The sequence below is a fragment of the Drosophila mojavensis genome, unplaced genomic scaffold (assembly GCF_018153725.1).
Source record: "Drosophila mojavensis isolate 15081-1352.22 unplaced genomic scaffold, ASM1815372v1 contig_136, whole genome shotgun sequence".
Lineage (NCBI taxonomy): Eukaryota > Metazoa > Arthropoda > Insecta > Diptera > Drosophilidae > Drosophila > Drosophila mojavensis.
In genome coordinates, this window is record NW_025318667.1 from 11,498,069 (window position 1) to 11,517,000 (window position 18,932).

At 42.0% G+C, this 18,932-nt stretch overlaps 1 protein-coding gene and 1 long non-coding RNA gene across 2 annotated transcripts in view; both read left to right on the forward strand.

The window, feature by feature from the left end:
• Nucleotides 1–9,834, forward strand: part of LOC26528067 — a 44,663-nt gene extending 34,829 nt beyond the window's left edge. Inside the window, exon 3 of the long non-coding RNA XR_001449012.3 lies at nt 9,488–9,834. This is a non-coding gene — a long non-coding RNA (uncharacterized LOC26528067). The remainder of the gene's footprint in view (nt 1–9,487) is intronic.
• Nucleotides 9,835–10,278: 444 nt separating this feature from the next.
• On the forward strand, nt 10,279–18,927 carry LOC6585233 (activating transcription factor 3). Its single transcript, XM_032732586.2, has 3 exons — nt 10,279–10,621; nt 10,688–10,777; nt 17,267–18,927. The coding sequence occupies exons 1-3, from the start codon at nt 10,409–10,411 to the stop codon at nt 18,821–18,823; spliced, it is 1,860 nt and encodes a 619-aa protein (XP_032588477.1). The 5' UTR covers nt 10,279–10,408; the 3' UTR covers nt 18,824–18,927.
• The last annotated feature ends 5 nt before the right edge of the window (nt 18,928–18,932 follow it).

Below are 18,932 nucleotides of genomic sequence, written 5' to 3' on the forward strand. Positions count from 1 at the left end.
GAGAGATACATATACCTGCGCACAGCAGTCATAAATATCAATAAATTAAAAGGCCCAGTTAACACTGATAACTGATTGTGTCAATGACGGTGCTGGCCATAATCAACATAAATCGCTTTGATGTCACACATGTATTAAGTCTCAAAATTAATTAGATTTTCTCAGCCAGCCAAAAGCAACAACAGCAACAGCAACAACTATAACAATAGCAATAACAACAAATACAACAACAACAAACGATAAGAATTTTATTTCCACTTCTCAGTTTGTGTATTTCTCTTGTATTATTATTATTTTTTTTTTTACGTAAAGTTTTTTGTGCCTTTCATGTTGTTGCTGCTGATAAGACATCTTTGACACAAGACAAGCCAGCAGCAGCAGCAGCAACAACAACAACTACGACAACTACAACAACTGATAAGTTTGTTGATAAAACTAAAAAAAAAAAAAATTGTAATGAAAGTTGTGATTGCAAACGTCCTTGCAATGGGCACATCACACACACACACACACACACACATCAAGCACACACCTACATACACACACACTTACACACCTACACACACTTAGCTGGTCAGTGACTAATGCTAATAAAAAGGTGCGTGTTGTCCAAGTTAAGATACGCATAAATACATACGAAACACATGTACAACACTGCGATACAGCGACTTACAGCTAAATAGTTAAAAAAAAAAAGATAACTGTGCATATACACTGAGCGAAAAGTGGCCAGAGAAAACAAATGGGCCATAAATGAGGCCGTGTAGGTAATAGCAACTTTTTATAGTAGATCTATAGCCATAGAAACACTAAAGAGTTGAGTAGAGTGCAGTGTTGCAAAGCGTCCTAATGATCAGCGTTAGTGCTGCAAAATACAAAATACAGTGAGAAAGATAGAGACAACTTAGTTTTTAGTTGCAGTTAGAAGCTAAATTTGCTTTGTGCGCAGTGTGCAGTGTGCAGTGTTGGAAAGCAGCTTTTGCTCATAGGCAGTGTTGCATAGTAACGAAAAATGCAACAAAATTATGAGAAATTGGTGTCAAAGTTTGCATTGCTTTTAGTGTTGTAAAGCAGCAAAGTGTTCACAATTTGACTTGCATTTAAAGCTCAATAGACCATATGCTTCAGTGCTGTAAAGTGTCAGTGACTAACAGTAACTACATGTCTATATATACATATCCATAAAATGATATTAATAACTGCCACGTACTAAAACATGAAGAGAGTGAGAAAAGTAGAGGCAAACTAACCAGCGAGAGCTGACAGCAGACAGCTGACACGTGACAAGTTGTCAAATCAAGTGTTGTAAAGTGTCAAATGATTCACTTGAGCAACCTTCAAGTGCGAATGTCTCAAGCTTAAATCGCTTAAGAGCTATTTTTTGCTACTCATCGCCGAGGCTAAAGAATGCAATTAAAGACTTAATCAGTATTAATACATCTCATATATTAACTAATTTCCAAATCTCATGAAAATAGTTTTTTTTTTTTTTTTTTTGTTTTGTTGTTGCTGTTTTTGCTTTTTGTTTTGGTTTGTGACAAATCTTATCTCGAAATTTCGTATTCAATTAAAGAATGTCAGCGACACTTGTCACAAGTTTATTCATTCATTAAGTATTCTTGGTTTAATCACGTTTCTTTTTTGCCGTGTATGCGCACAGATACACACACACACACATACACATGCAGCCACAAATACAGATACAAAGTGACTGATAGTCAGACCTTCATGAATTCAGATACATACAGATATACATATACATATATGCGTAGGTGCGTTGACGCATTCCACAGACGTGTATTGCTTAACGCATTACTGTGTACTTTGCTGACGCATTCAGCTTCGATTGCATTGTCTGATGCAATTTATCGATAAATACGTAGATAAACTATGTGTAGAAATCGGCAACACAAAGCACTTATAAATTATGAAGAAACATTTACAGTGGATCATAGATTATTTATGGCTATCTATTGATAAGACTTAGTTGTTATCGATAACACTTGCTATCGAGTTACTTACTTGAAACCATATTAGAAAACATTTTCAAATAACTATGCAGCAGTATAGTCTTTTAATATCTTAAATTGTTATCGATAATTTGTGTTATCGATATGCTATCACAGAGAGAGCAGGAATTACTTGTAATTACCTATAATTGAGCTATTTATTACTTTCTAGTCGTAAAAGTTGTGCAGATCGTTATCGATAACACGTATTATCGATATATCGCATTGTAAAGGGCTATATTTACGTAAATTATATGTTCATTAATTTTCTATATTTCTAACAATTTATGGTTAGTTATTACTTTCGCATAATTTGCTACCGATATCAGTCATTATCGATATACCAATCATGTCAACTTCTTCTTCGTTTCAAGTTTTTCAAAACTAAGAATTAAGTTTCTCAATTCGTATGCATATTTCAAACACTTTTGCCTAGTTTAAAATATGAATGGGTTTTTCTATTGTGTGCTTCAAGCACTTGGTTTATCGATAGCCGTTTTTTCGGGACTGTTAATGTGTGGCCAGCCCGCACACACACAGACACACTTTATCTTAATGCCTGTGGCTTGTTTCGCTCGTTTAAGCATATTTCCATAAAATTCCCATTTCATTTTCTTTTTTCTTTTCTTTCTCTTTTTGTTCTCTCATTCCTCAGTTTTTCATGTTTTTGTCTTCTTTTTTTTTTTTGCGCTGAGTTCCTAAATTTAACGCAGAAAACGTGCACAGAAATGTTTATAACTGTAAAACTTGCGCCACGCGTTCGCCATAAGTTCGAGTGGCACAAGCCGCCCATGTTGCAACCACCCTGCCCCACTCGGCTGCCCCACTCACTCGACTGCCCATTGCCCAAAAGGCAGCCAAGCCACATGGAGCAGGACATTTTTGGCACTACAACACTACAACAACAACAACAGCAACAACTACACTCGACTCGAGGTGGTTGCCTAGTGGTGGTTGCCGTTGGGCTGGTCGGTGGGGCAGCTGTTGCCAGAGGGCGCGCCGCCGCTCTATGTGCGAAATTCTTGTCGAGTCTTTGTGCGCAATTTAATTTTTATAACATTTTTATGTGCTCAACTATGGCTCTGCATGCTAAATACAGAACCAAACCGGCCGCAACCACCCGCACCACCCCGCCAAGCAGCCGCAGTACCCATCCCAACTAGCGAGCGTCGTGCGCGTCTCTTAAGTGAATAATAAATTAATTGAATAGCCACGCGGCCCATTTTCGGGAGGGCAGCAACAGAGAGAGAGAGAGAGAGAGAGAGAGAGAGATGGAGATGGAGCGAGGGGGCGTTGAGGAAATGTTTGGACTCTTGAGTTTGTTGCTTCGTGGTGCGAGTGCTCATTCGATCAAGTTTTATGTTAATAGGCAAGTTTTTATCACGCTGACATAAAGTCCCAGTGTCAGCTCCAGCCTCAGCCTCAGCCCCTGCCCCTGCTCCAACTCCTGCTCCACCTCCTGCCTCAGCTTCAGGCAGCCTGTGCGACCCCCCGCGCGCAGCTGCAGCTAATCAAACGCAGATACATTATCTGCAAATGCTTTAATTAAAGTGTAAATTTTTCAAAGCTTCTTACTGCCACGCCCACACGGCCACAGACGCCAGCCGCCCCCGAAGAGCAATTTCAGCCAGACGACGCCGAATCAATGACACTTAATTAGAAAATAGCTGAACGAAGGCAGGGAGGCAGCGAGGATGGGTAGGGGCAGAGTCGAGGTGGGACGGGGGAGGGAGTAGTTGGATTGGGCCATTAATGTGTGGCAATTTTGTATCTATGAGATACTTTTTCTTTCTTTACATGTTTCCCTTTTCGTTTCTTTCTTTTTGGTTTATTTTTTTTTGCCATTGCACATCTTCTGCTGTTTGCTCGCCTGGCTCGTGGCCCTGACTCTGGCAATTGTTTGGCTTTGGCAATGCTTTTAATTAAGCCGGAACAACAACAGCAACAACTAGTTCTTTTTATGATCCCAGCCACAGAAAGAGAGAGAGAGAGAGAGAGCTTCCCATAGGAACAGAGAGATATATATATACACACATAGATATATGTATATACATATCTTTACATATATATATTCTCTAGCTGACCTGGAATTTGTTTTGGCCAAAGTGCAAAAGAATGAGGAAAAAAAAAGGGTAGAACTAGAAGAACAAACGCAAAGCAGCCAATGATAGATTTTTTTTCTTCATTCGATAGCTCACTCCTTCTCTCTCTCTCTCTCTCTCTCTCTCTCTCTCTCTCTTTAATCCAGTTCTCATGTAGAAAGACTACAGTCAAGTGGTTTTGCTGTGAGCATATAACAATATCCAGCCCTTGCTTCTTTTATGTAATAGCTTGGAAGTACATTGTCGATATGTTATCGATAACTTATTTGTCTCTTAGTTATTATATACTCATGATTTATATCTCGCTTTTTTCTTTCTGTTAAGTCGTAGATATTTAATTTCTGAAATTAGCTATAAATGTCGTTAGTCTTCAATGTCGATAACTATAGAATAAAATCGATAACGATACATATATATTACACATATCTGTTGAGCTTTTCCATTTTGATGAATGCAAATCAATTTTGTTAGCTCTGTTTTAGGCAACTATGTAATTAGTTATCGATAACCGATAGTCACAAAGCTGTTCGCAAGCGATATTGAGTCTTTGCGATGCTTCCTCTCGTTCTTCAATTGAAGTATACATGTGCTTACATATAAATGTATATATATATATCACGAAATCTGCTCGACTTCAAAGCGTTTGCCACGCCCACATGTAGAGCACTTGAAATGCCATTAGTTTGCTTGGTTATTCTTTTGTTTTTTTTTGTATTTTTTTGCTCATGTTGTTGTTGCTGTGTCTTTCTTTCATTTAGTGTTCGTTTCTCTCCCTCTCTCTCTCTCTCTCTCCCTCTCGATTTTTGCTTGCTTCGGACGTACGTTCGCTCGAATCGTGTGAAATGTGGAGTGAAGCTGAGGCACGTAGCGCAAACATAATGCGCAAGGCACAGAGAGCATGATAATAATGTTAAATACTTAACAAAATTGTTTTAAATATCATATGCATGTGCATTATATGTTATTTTCGGATTGCACACGATCCGCAGAGGCAACGATTCGCTTCGATATACGATGCGAGCCAATGAATAATGTTTAATGTATGTTATATACTATATATTATATACTACATATATATAATATATCTACATACATATATATGTGTTATATATACTCGTCCCATGGACACTCCAGCTGGACACAACAAATCATTGTTAAGTCTCGTACTTGTTATCGAATTTGAATATGAATATGAATACGAATACTAATACCAATACCAATACCAATACCAATACCAATACCCGTATGAGGATGAGTGCGAGTGTGAGTGTTATACAATTTGCCCGTAATTTATTTTATGCACATTTCACATTGCGGTTGCTTCCATTCATTCCAAGGAAGACGCGATAAATTTCGTTTGGCAATTATCGAATGAAATTTTTTGCGGTTTTTATTTATTTATTTTTTTTATTTCGTTTTGTGATTCCACGTGACTCATTTCGCAATTCGCTGTTAGCATTGTTTATTGTTATAATTATATTTTTAGGAGCGTACCGGTTTTATTTTTGCATATACAACGTATATAAATATACTTAATCGATTGTCTCAAATATATTGGTATGGATTGATGGCTGTGCCAAACGAGCTCAACGTAAATTGAGAATATATCGTTGATTGATTAATTAATTGATCCATCAGATAAATCGCGGACAGGTATTTATACTCTATGCGTATGTATGTGCGATTGATGTATATATCGATAAGTTTGTGGAACTTGTTTTGGGTTCATTTAACGATAATTTAGCTGATTAGCATCGTCCTTCGGGTTATTTAAATCGATCAATTCGACTTTGATGTGTGCATATATATTTATATATCGATAACATCGGTTGCATGTCTCAATAAAGAAAATGGATAGTAGAATTTATGGACAGGTTTTAGTGATCGATTAACTGCTTTGCTGTGGTTGATGTTAAAGTTAATCAAAGCAAAAATATGTATTTAGACTGATCTTCGACTATCGATAGTTCGATATCGATTAATGTACGTTCAGATTTATACGTAAATTGACTTATTAAATGAAGTGCATCAAGCGCAAATCACTGTGAGGCCCATTTTTGGATTGCCAACTATCTAAACTATACCGTTATCATCCTATAATCGATTACCTGATTAGCTCAAATGCAAAGTGCAAAATGCAAATGCATGCGGCGCGCACTTGCTGGGATCTTAGCATTTCCAATCGAGCGCGCTAACAATTTCGCACACTTGAGAGCAATCGAGAAATGCCAGCGAATCAACAAGTTCGACAAGGCGACAAAAACAAAACGAAACGAAACGAAACGAAACAAAAAACCCGCCGCGGAATGTTAATAGCTAAGCAGACAAAAAAGATCTATGCACATATATATCTATGAATATAAATGAAAAGCAAAAAACTTCAAAATCAACTACGAGTAGCTGTACGCGCCCTGCTGAGTGCTGGGTGCTGGGTGCTGGGTGCTGGGTGCTGGGCCGTTTGCCAGCTGCTTCGGTTGCTTCTTCGATGCGTGCTTATCGATTGGCAATCACTTGAGTCGCGTCGCCGCCGATTGTCAACTGTTTGCGCATGTCACTGGCTGACGGCGAACGCGGCGTATGCGCAATGTGCAGCCAGCTGCCGTGACCTCAAAATCAAAGCTTTAACTTCACGAGCAACAACACAGCTGGCTGGGCAGTTGGCCAAAAAGAGCAGCAGTCCGAGGGGGGGGCACACCTGTATTGCATGCACCGCATTTGGTCAAAATTGCAAGAATCGAAATCGAATTCGAATTCGAAATCGAAACCGCAACTGCGAATGTCAAAAGTGATTTGCGTTTTAACAGCTTGCAAATGCACATCAAAGGCAAAGGCTTTCAAAGCTTTTCAAACAAATGGCCAGCAGAGAACAAAAGCTAAATCATATACACACACTCTCACACACACACACACACTTGAGTCGAATACAAACAGCAAAACATGCGAAAGTCATAAATCATAATTCTTTATTCTGACTGTTTGTTGTTGTTTTATTTTATTTTATTTTTATTTTTATTTTAATTTTTTTTTTTTTGTATTTGAAAAATTTTATTTTTGACTGACTTTCAATTTACACAAGTGTGCGTGCGTGTGTGTGTGTGTGTGTGTATGCGTGTGTGTGAGGCACATAAAAGTGGCACTAAAAGTTGTTGCATGGAAGGGGGGATGCCAGGCGAGCTCGGGTCGGGGTCGGGGTGCTTCGCCGGGGCATCCGCAGCAGCAAACATTCTTGCCAAAATGATAAATGGCCCAAAAGGCAATAATAGAAATGGCAAAAGCCATAACAGGCCACGGCTAAGGGGGCTGTGGCGAGAATGGGGAAGGGGTGTGTGCTCTCTCGTTGTTGGCAGCTGGGGGGTGGTTCGCTTTTAAGATTGACAGCGCGCCGCAATTTGCATTTCGTTTGAAATTAAGGGGGAGGCACACACACACACACACACACACAAACAGAGAGAGGCCTCTCGCATATAGAAAAAAAGCATCATTAGTCCAGTTTTGCTGCTTAACCTAATCTCCGGCTGGGGGCATTCCACACAATTTCGAGCACATAACTCAATTCCTTGAAAAACCTCAAAGCGCGCGGACCATTAAAACAAAGCACACACACACACACACACAGACGTACACACAGACAACGAAAAAGGGCAACAAATTGCCATAAAAAATAAAAACTTTACGAAATAAAACGAGGAAAAAAAAACTCACTCACTGCGCGCTGAGTGAACTGAAAATTAAGTAGTAAAACGCTGCAGCGTTTGCTCGCCCAGGTGGCAACGCTGTCAGCCATAAAGGCAATGTCGTTAAGTGCCTCGTTAAGTTGGCTGCGCTCGCATCTAATTCAATTTGTAATTGAAAATCGCGCATAAAAAACTTACTGAAGAATATTCATAGGAGGTGGCAACGCTGCGCTAGTAAGAATTTATGTTCTAGAAATATATAAATTATTATGCATATGTAGATATTTATAAGTGCAAGCTAGTTTGATTTGAAGCAAAATTTCATGTTAATGCCAAGTGGCAACGCTGCGCATTGAGATCTGCATTCGAATTGCCTTTGAGCTCTAGGAAAAACTGACTTTTAAAACTATTCTACAAGCTCCCATAAGGATAAGCTTCATAGTTGTTTAGGTAATTTATATGCCAGGTGGCAACGCTGTGCCTCAATACAAAACTGAAGATGATTTATCAGAAACGATTTTGGGCTCTGCATTCCAGAAACTGATTCAGCTCAGTCTCAATTGACCTATTGTATAACTGAAATATTTGCAATATTTTCTGTAGTTTCTCATGTTGTTGTTGTTTGTTCGTTTTTTTGCATTCCACCTTCAACTTTGATTGACCGATCAATTGGAGATCCTCGGCCTTTGGCTATCAGGCAACTGCATTCTGCACTCAATTAAACGATTAAGGCGCTTAATTGAGACATTAACATGGCTAACAAAGCTACGCACAGCAAATCGCCAATGTGCATAGCATTGAGCTGTTCAATCAAACAATCGAGTCGATCAGTCGATCAGTCGGACAGTCGGGCAGTCAGTCACTCAGTCAGTCAATCAATCGGTCAGTCGGTCAGTCGATTCTGTTCGCTGTCAGCTGCTCGACGCTTACATAAATCAATTAACTTACGCTTATTTTATAATTTAATTGTTTTTGTATACCCTGTAAAGAGGCATCGATGGGGCATGCCGAGTGCCGATGTTGATGAATCATAGCTGAGACAAGTTTTAGCTGCCGTGTGAGAACTTTATAATTCTGTTTGGGCACAGCTTGTAGGGTATCAAAAGTCGAGCAGGCTTAAGTTATTTTTCTTTTCGCTGCTCAATTATGATTTAATAATAGAAAATAAATACTTGGGATTGCCTTTAAACTTATTGTAGGGTATCTCTAAGTCATTTCTTGTTGCTGCTTAAACAGAGATTATGATTCTAGGGTATAAATAAGTCAAGTTACGTTATTTTTGTGATTTAATTGATTTTAAGCAATTAGCGTACTTGGTTACTCAGTTAAACTGAAGCTAGGGTATCTTAAGGTCGTTCATTTGTGTCTTGCTGAACCACTCAAAAGAGATTTAATAATATTTGCTTTGTAAACCATATAAATGATCATGTTTAGAGTAAATTTAAATTGATTGCAGGGTATGTTCAAGTCGTTCCATGCTAGAGTCTAGAGCACACTTGTTTCTTGACGAGCGCGCTTTGTGACTTGTTTTTTATGATATTTGAATTCTCACACGCTGCTCTGGCCCTATCACTCACTCACTAATATTCTCTCTCTCTCTCTCTCTGTTTTTCTCTTTCTCGATTGCTGCGCCGCCCGCTCACTCGCTCACGTTCTTGCTCGCTCTCGCTCTCTCTCGCTCTCTCTCTCTCTGACTGTGTAGAGCGAGCGTGCGCGATTCGTGTTGGTCGTCGGTTGCTGTCTCGGATGTCGCTGATATTGTGGATGTGGATGTGGAAGTCAACTTTTGCCGGTGGCCAAAACATTCAGCTGAATACAACGCTGTGAGCAACACACGCTGGAAGCGCCGATGGAACCGCGTCGCGACGCAGCGGCAACGGCAGCAGCGGTAGCGACAACAACTACAACAACAACAACAACAACAGCAACAACAGCAACAACAATATTTGCACAGCAACAATCAAACAAGTCAGCTAAAAAGCAAAAACATTTTATTAACAACAATTTGTGATAACCGAGAGAGACAACAGCAACAACTACAACAACAACAACAAAGAAACAAACAAACAAACAAGAAGCAGAAGCAGCAGACGCGAGTGTCCAAAATTTATGAATAAAATCAAAATAAAAACATTTATATACTTATACAAAAATATATATATATATATATAACTACATAAATATATCTATATTTATACAAACGCATATACAGCAGTAAAAAAAAAAAGATATTTATATAATTAACTACATAAAAATAAAACAATAAATATTTAATTAACAACAAAAAGCAGTCCAACAAATGCAACGCGTAGGCCTTCAACTGTGATTTACAAATAAAAAAAAATATAAAAAAACAAAACAAAACAACAACAAACCAACAAAAGCTTAAATAAATATCTAAAGTTCTACACACATTAAAAATAAATAAAATATAATAAAAAACAGTCAGCAGCAAATTAAAAAAAAAAAACGAGTTACGTGTGATTTTTAAAAAATATTTTCTCGATTCGTTTTTTATTTGCTTTTTTTTTTTTAAATAATAAATCTTATTATTATTATTATTGTGTGTTGATTCACATCCAATTGTCATCAAGTGCACCTCCAATCGGAATCCAACAAGACCATGTTCAACTCCAATATACCGGCCGCGGCGCTGCTGAGCATCGAGGGCAGCGGCCCGGGCGCCCACACGCCCAAAACGCCAGAGATTCTCAATTCGGTGATCGCGATGACAAATCCCCTGGACAACTTCAACTTCAACGTGTCGAACAACTGCGGCCAGGTGTCCGGCCCCTTTGTCTCCATACGCAACTTGTGCGGCAATGCCAACGGACAGGTGCGTCTCGCTTCCCCACCCCGCCCAACCATAGAAACTCCAGCTAATTCCTCATTCCTCTTGCAGTCGCACTCGCAGGATAGCAGTCATTCCAGTTGCTCGGCCTCGCCGCTCGACTCGCCAGCGGGCGCTGCGACCACGCCCAGTGTGCAACAGGTAAGTGGGCGGCCCGAATACCTATTACAGCTAGTCTAGGGCGTGGGAAATTCTTTGATTGGATTTGTTTCGCTTTGTTTTTGGCTTTAAATTTAATAATAATTGAATTTTCTAAGATTATAACCTTTTTATTTGTGGCATTTCAATTCTCATTTAATCAAGATTTTGCACTCAATAGTCCCCGTCTATCCCTTCAATAATTTCACTGAGCTGTTGCTCTTCATTTTCAATCAAACTTAGCTTCAATCTGGCTCTTTAATAGAGTTTCTAGCTGCAATTCTTCTCTGTTAATAGGTTCTATCCATGCCTTAATCAGAATAGCTGCCTCTTCAATCTGATTTCAATTTGACTTTTGACTTTCAATTTGACTTTCAATCTTGATAAACTGAATACTTCATCCATTTTCACTTGAATTTTCAATTTTCATTTAGAATTTTCTTCATTCAATAACTTTGCATTTTCAATCAATCAATTCTATTTTCTATCAATTCACTTGAGTCCAAATGATTGATCGTGTCTCGAGACTTGTTCCATTAGTTTTCCGTTTCATACGATATGAAATATTCAACGTGCTTTCGATGCATTGAGTTCTCTTTCAATTTCCATTTCAATTTCCCAATGCACTTTCAATTTCAATCGACAGACGTGTAGGCACGCTTTGGCCCATTTCCAGCTTCACTGTTCACTTGCAATTTGTCAACAATTGATGCAATTCAATTCGATTTCGCTTTCAATCTGGCGACAATCAACCAGATTGTTCAACATTTGCGTGTTGCCCATTCATACGGCGTCCGAATTGCATTTTATTTGGCGCCCACGCGCCGCACGACACAAAAATCTGCCAAGTGCCCACGCACCGGTCCGCCGAACGCCGTCAGTTGCTGCACCGGCTCCGGACATTGGCCGGCATCCGCCCACAAGTACGCCATCGCCATCGCCACCGCCACCGCCACCGCCACCGCCTTCGCCCCCGCAGCCACTCAATCCGGCTTAAAGGCAGGCCAGTCGATCGGGGCGAAGCGAAGCGTCGGGTCGCTTAGTCATTTGGTCGAGCTGACGCTTGGGTCAGGCTGGCTTACGCCGGCAGCTCGTGGGCGTTTGCTGTTGACGCTTCCAATTGCAAAACGCAGCCAGAATTGATTTCACTTTTGTATGCCAGAAATTGAATAAACTATCTATAGCTGCATAGCTGTATAGCTGTATAGCTGCATAGCTGTATAGCTGTATAGCTGCATAGCTGTATCTGTATCTGTATCTGTATCTCTGGCAATGTATCTGTATCTATTGCGGCGACTGTATCGATGCTGTGTGTGGATGCACAGCATCACTTGACTGACATTGGCCTTAATGAGCCACATTGCTCGCGGGCAGGTGGAGGGGGCGTGGCCGAGCGGGCTGAGCGGGCTGAGTTGGCAAGTGCGATTATTGCATATGAATAACATTTGCCACGCGGCAATTAAATGGCATTCGAGCACACACAGCGACAGCTCCCGGGCGCATCCAGTAGATATGCAAATACAATGGTATATCTCTAATTGCCTAGGTGTGCGTGTGTATGTGTGTGTATGCCCCTCTCCCTCTCCCTCTCCCGCTCGCACTCGCACTCTCTCTGTGTTTGTGTGTGATTTATGATTATTGCTTCAAACGAATTTATAGGCATTGAACTGCCGCCAGCCCCAAGTGCAAAATATTACAAATAAAATTTTAAACACTTTTCAATTTGTTTTCTAACAAATTTCACATAAATTACAAAATGCACAACCAACACACTCACACACACACACACACACACAAGCTGGAAAAGTTTTTGCTGTTGCCAATCGCAACAATTTTTATTGCACTTTTAGCTGCTGCTGCTTCTTCTTCTTCGTTTTCGCAAATATTTGCACAAATGTTAAAATTGTTGTTGTTGTTTTTTTTTTTTTTTTGCACATTTCTCATAAACGCAAAATGCAAAAATAAAAAAAATAAAAAATAAATAAAACATATATGTATGGGAGAAAAAAGTTATAAAAGTGGCAAATATTGAAATGTCGAAAAATTGTACATAAGAAATATAGAGAGAATATAAAGTCCATAGCACATGCGAGAGGCAGCTGCTAATTGAGTGAAGTCGCACCCTGGATACTCTAGCAGGAAGGGAATCTGGCCAAGTTCATTTGCGGAACTTGTGGATATTTGCCTAGCTATAGTTTTCTGTTTTAAGATATTCAGATTTTCTATATATTCAAAGTAGTTCCATTCCAGCATTAGTTCCGATTCTTTCCGTGAGTTGCTTTAGATCAAGTCTCTGCCTTATTTCAGTTTCTGACTCTCACTTCAATTTCAATTGCAATTCCAGTTCCGGTTCCAGTTCCGGTTCCAGTTCCAGTTCCAGTTCCGCTTCCATTTCTGCTTCATTTAGTTTTTCTATACTCGATTCAAGTGTTGACTCTCGTATAATTTTCCACTCTGTTTCAAGTTCCAGTTGCAGCTCCAATTTTAGTTCCAACTCTAGTTCCGATTCAAGTCTCAATTTCAATCCCATTTTTTAAGAGGAAAAAGTATGTGGCAAACAAACAAAATGCGGAGCCAAATAAAAGTGCAAATTTGCGAGGCGATTCGTGCGAAATTTGAGTTTGTTGTTTCTTTTCTTTGCGTGTGTTGTTTTTTTTTTTTTTTCATTTTTCTTGAAGTCTTTCACATATTTTGGGCGCTGCTCGACAAACATCACGCAGCACGCATACAGATACAGCTACAGATACAGACACAGATACATTTGTAGATACAGATACATTTGCCAAAAGATACATTTGGTACGTTGTCAACGCAGCGCGAAGTGCAGCAAAACGTAGCGCAAAGAAAGGCTTGGGCAAATGCCTATAAAAGGTGAATATATGATATGCTATATGTATATCTCTATCTCCTTCGCCCCCACTTCTTATGTTTGTCGCACTCGTTAAACTCCAAACACGATTCGGTCTTGCAAATAATATCTTAATGCCATCGCAACAGCCATTAGCCCACTAAGCGTTACAGTTCGAACCCTGAATTTTAATTTATGCACCTTGCCTTGAACCATAAATGAAGCAACTGGAAACACAAATAATATGTAAGCCATAAGTGGAGCTCGACTCGAGGTGATTCATGGAGCTAGAACTGTGAATAGTGCCACTACAACTCTGGAATTGTCTTGGGTGCTTGGCAGGCTTTAGATTGAAAGAGATTTTATCTGTCTCAATTTGTTTCCCTCTTTTCCCTTCTATCTATTTATCTGTCTCTCTCTTCCTTCTTCTTCTTCTTTTTCTTTTCCTTCTTCTACTCCCTTTCGTTGCCCATACTTGTGCATATTTTGTTTTCATTTTTCATCTTCATTGCTTCCTTTTAATACTCTTCTATCCTTCCCTTCCTTTTCCTAGTCCTCTATTCAGTTCCCGGCATTCTTTTCCCCACTTTTTATTTCCTTTGCTTGTCATCCTTCTTTATATTGTGTTATACTACTATACTTTCTTGCATGTTCCATTTCTTGCTATTTCTTCCCTATCTTCTATTCTTTTCTTTTGAAGAATCTTCTTCTATTCATTTCCTCTGCTTTTCTCTTTCATTACCATTCTTTCTCTATTTCTTTCGCTCCTCTTCCAGTATTTTCTCATTTCTCTTTCATCTCTACTTTCTCTCTTCTTTTTCATTCCTACGCTTCCCTTTCTACCATGCTTTTCTCCTCCTAGCCTTTTCCCTTTCTTTCGCTTTCAAATTCTCATTCACTTTTATTTCTTTGCCTTTCTACCAATCCTTTCTCCAATCCTTTGATTCCATTCTTTCGCACTCTGCTCCTCCCTTACCTTTCTTCACTCCCATTTTCTTCTCTTCCTTTTCTATCAGTTGTATAGCTCCTCTACACTATTCGAGTAAAAGTTTCCTTGTCTCGTTCTCATCCCAACTACTAAATATATATCTCTGCTTCTCTACCAAGTCTGTTTCTTAACACACTCTCAAGTGTTTCTAGACAGTTGTACAGCACTGTGCCCATTAAGATCAGGTTTATCTTTAAACTTCTGTTTGCTTCATTCAAGTTGCACTGCTCAGTGCTTGACCCACAAGAATTTCCATTCAACTGTTGCTGCTCAAGCTCATGGCTCATATCTAGATGCGGATCTAGATGTGTATATGAACAGATAGATAGATAATATATGTTTGTGGAATCTCTGGAATTGCATTTCCCATTGCTTCCTCCCACCCATTTCAGTTTCTTTGCGCTGCTTCGTTGCTCCAATTACAGCCGCTGGCCCCACACGCCGACCATTTGGAATGCCCTGACAACTAGCAGACACACACACGCACACACTTACACACAGACAGTTGCACAACAACGCACCAATTTTCGAGAAGTCTGCCAAGTCGAGTTGAAGGCAATGAAATCTTTTTTTTTTTGTTTCTGACCATATGGTCGCCGGGCGGTCCACTGCTGGCAGTCGGAGTCGCATTCACAGTAGCAATCGCTGTCGCAGTCGCTGTCGGCGTCGCGTCGGCGTCGCAGCCATTGGCGCATGCGATTATTATGATATTTTCCACTCTGTTTTTTTGCTTCGTTTTTTTTTTGTTTTTTTCTTTTTTTGGGTTGAAATAAAATTTATTTATCTGGTTTTTGGGTCAATAAATAAAAAGGCAGCGTGCCTAAAATTTAAATGAAACAATGCTGGCCAAAAAGGGGCTGGGCTGCGTCTAGGGCAGAGGTGGGGGAATGGGGAGGGGAGCTCGGTTGGGCCTGTCGCCCCGACAGTGGCATCTGAACAATTTCTCAAGCAGACAACAAACAAAAAGCGCAAAACTCAAGCTGATGATAATCGCAACGATGATAATGATGGGCAGCCGGCGATAGTCGGGGCTTGTCTGACACTTGAATGAGCTGTCATTGAGCTGCAGATTGAAGTGGGCTGCCTGAAAGGCCGGGGCCCTGACAGCACTGCAAAGCCGAGTGCGAAGGAGAGTCGAGCCCAGACAAGACTATGCAACAACAGTAATGCGAATGCTCGCCTTCAATCAGCGCCATCAATCAGTGTCTTCAATCAGCGCGTCAATTCAATTCTGAAATGCATAGAAATCATTGGGATCTTGCCTCAATCCATTTGATCTTTTGACTTGAATTTCGCTTTCAATTTGCCCTTTGCATAGCTTTCAATCTGAATGATTATTGATCAGCTCTTAGTTGGATAGGTAGTATGTAGAATTTCAGAATATGTTGAGATTTCTTAGACTACGGACTTAGGCAATTAAACTTTCTATTCAACTTCACTTTCAATTTCTATTACTTTCAATGACTGTTTTTTGATATGTTTAGTTGTGACTTATTTCTTTTTATGTGTGTTGATAGGGTAACATAATATAATAATATATACATATGTATCACTTCAATCTCATTCAATCTATGCTAAGAGCTGTAACTAAATTTAGAGATGTTTTTTCTGATAATTTGTATAGCTAACTCTTTAAATTTTCTCCTGCAATTTCAATTTCAACCAGATGAAAGTTTTCTGATTGTTTTCATTATCGTCATGTAGGCGTCTTCCTTTTTCGTCACTTCAATGCCAGCTGTAATTTGCATCTCCGCTTTCAATTTCTCGTCAATCTCATGCAATCTTCCCTTTCAACTTCTCAGTCAAGTGCGAGCAGAGCTGCTTGGGGCCCTTTTTCTTGTAAATGAAAGTTGACAACGTGTCGACGTGATGACCATCTGTTGTTTGTTGTTTTCTGCTGCTGCAGTTCCCTAAAAGGCGTTGACACGTTGCCCACCCACCTCTGCAGGGCGCAGGAGAGTGAGCAGGGGCAGCAGACCTGTTGTGGCCTTGTTGCAGTGGGCTGTAGGCATCTTGTTGCATCTTGCCCCTCAGCTCGTCTCCTCCCCTTCCTCCCTGCCCTCCCCAGTTGGGGCACAGGGCGTGGCGACGTTCACAAAATTCGATTTCTATCTTTCACTTTAATATTTGTTTAAATTTATGCGCGAGCAGCCGCAAGTAAATCACAAAAGTAAACAAAACAAATGCCGCAAAGATAATCTGCCAAAAAAAAAAAAAACAAAAAAAACAAAAACCCAAAACCCTGGCACCGACCCAGACCCAGGCCCAGGCCCAGGCCCAGCCCAGGAATGCGAATTTCGTTGATTTGTCATGCGAGTAGAAGAGCTGAAGCAGACTGAGGTTTGGCGTAGAGCGGGAAGGGGCCGAGCGGGCGAGCGGGCGACCGATCTCTCAAGTGAGATCTGGTTGAACTTGGTTAGTTCGCTGGCCAAATGGGTCAGTCGAAATGTCAGCACGTCATTTCCCGAATTGGAATTGAGCGACGCAAACAACTACTCGCAGTCCGCAGCTCGCAGCTCGCAGCTCGCGGCTCGTTGACTTGTGCAACGCGGCTGCCACATGCCACATGGGAGGCAGCGGCCAACTTGGCTATTGGTGACAAACAACTTTTGAAGGACCTTGACTAATCGTCTCTCTCTCTCTGTCTCTCTTGTAGACCTGTTCGCAGCTGATCAAAGCGGGCCTGAAGCTGTCCATTCAAAGCAAACGCAAGCTGTCCACCTGTGACTCCAGCTCCGGCTCCGAGCAGCCCAACTCGAAGTGTTCGCGCCGCGACGAGGACTGCGAGGAGTCCAGCGATGAGGACAGCGAAACGAAATCCGTGCCCAAGGGCCTAACGCCCGAGGACGAGGACCGACGGCGGCGACGACGCGAACGCAACAAAATCGCTGCCACCAAGTGCCGCATGAAGAAGCGCGAACGCACCCAGAATCTGATCAAGGAGTCCGAGGTGCTGGACACCCAGAACGTTGACCTCAAGAACCAGGTGCGCGCCCTCGAAACGGATCGCCAGCGTCTGCTCGGCATGCTCAACCTGCATACGCCGGGCTGTGTGAAGCGCGGCGGCTGGCAGCTGCCCGCGAAGCTGCTGCAGTCACCGGCCTACAAGTATCTCGCCGAGCTGAAGCTGGATGGCCTGCTCAATGGCGATGCGAACAGCAGCAGCGGCACCAGCAGCACGGCCAACACGCCCACCCAGCAGCAGCAGCAGCAACAACAACAGCAGCAACAGCAGCAGCAGCAGCGCATGCAGAGCATACCATCCATGTCGACGTTCAAGTTTAACAGCAAAACGCCAGCAGCCATGGCTGCAGTAGCCGCTGCCCAGGCGCAACAGTTGCAGCAGCAGCAGCAGCAGCAGCAGCAACAGTTGCCCAATGGCTACTGTAAGCCCTCGCCCTCGCCGCAGGAGTTCGAGCATGCTGGCTACTTGAGCTCACCCACGCAGGAGGCGCTCTGCCTGCCCCAGCAGCAGCAGCAGCAGCAGCAACAACAGCTTCAGCAGCAGCAGCAGCAAGTCTCTCTCAATCCCGCCAGCAACAGCAGCAGCAATGCCGATAGCCTGGTGGTCAGCCAGCAGGTCTCGGACTATGTGCCCAATTGTGAGGGGCTTAGTCTGGGGCTGGGTCTGTCCGCCGTCGCCGTAGCCATCACCACGCCCACCAACAGCACCAGCAGCAATAGCAGTCTTAGCAGCAACAGCAGCAACAACAGCAACAGCAACAGCCACAACAACAACAGCAGCTGCAACAACAACAACAACAGTGCCACAGCAGCAACGGCCGTAACAACACTACCGCCCGCGACCACGCCCACCAGCGCCATAGAGTTTGTGAAAAATGAGCTGGTTGACTCGCAGGGTCCGTATATTACGCCGCTGAGCGCCCAGCGCTTCCTGTTCGAGCCGGACGGTTTTCCGGACATCAAGCACGCCGTAAGCGTGCATCCCACAAGCCTGAACAACATGACCAGCGTGGCCAGCCTGGCCGCCCACAACAACAACAATCACCATTTGATTGACTTTCACAATGGGCTGCCCCATGCCGTGGGCGGCATCATGACGCCCTGCTACGAGGACGAGCAGCTGCTGGTGATGAAGAACAACTGCTTTCCCAGCGATCTGCTCTCGCATCTGCCGGACGATGAGGCGGACTTTGTCGATCTAGATACGGGCTCCGCCAATTTTATGACCAATGGCGGCTGCCTGGCGTGAGATCGGGCCCAACGGGCTGCCGATCATGAGCTGTTGCTGGCGTACGATCAGGAGCTGCAGCTGGATGAGCAACAACAGCAGCAGCAGCAGCAGCAGCAGCAGCAGCAGC

Coding starts and splice junctions, on each gene's coding strand:
- LOC6585233 (XM_032732586.2), top strand. CDS start 10,409: ATGTTCAACTCCAATATACCGGCCGCGGCGCTGCTGAGCATCGAGGGC. Junction 10,622..10,687: donor GCGGCAATGCCAACGGACAG/GTGCGTCTCGCT, acceptor TTCCTCTTGCAG/TCGCACTCGCAGGATAGCAG. Junction 10,778..17,266: donor CCACGCCCAGTGTGCAACAG/GTAAGTGGGCGG, acceptor TCTCTCTTGTAG/ACCTGTTCGCAGCTGATCAA.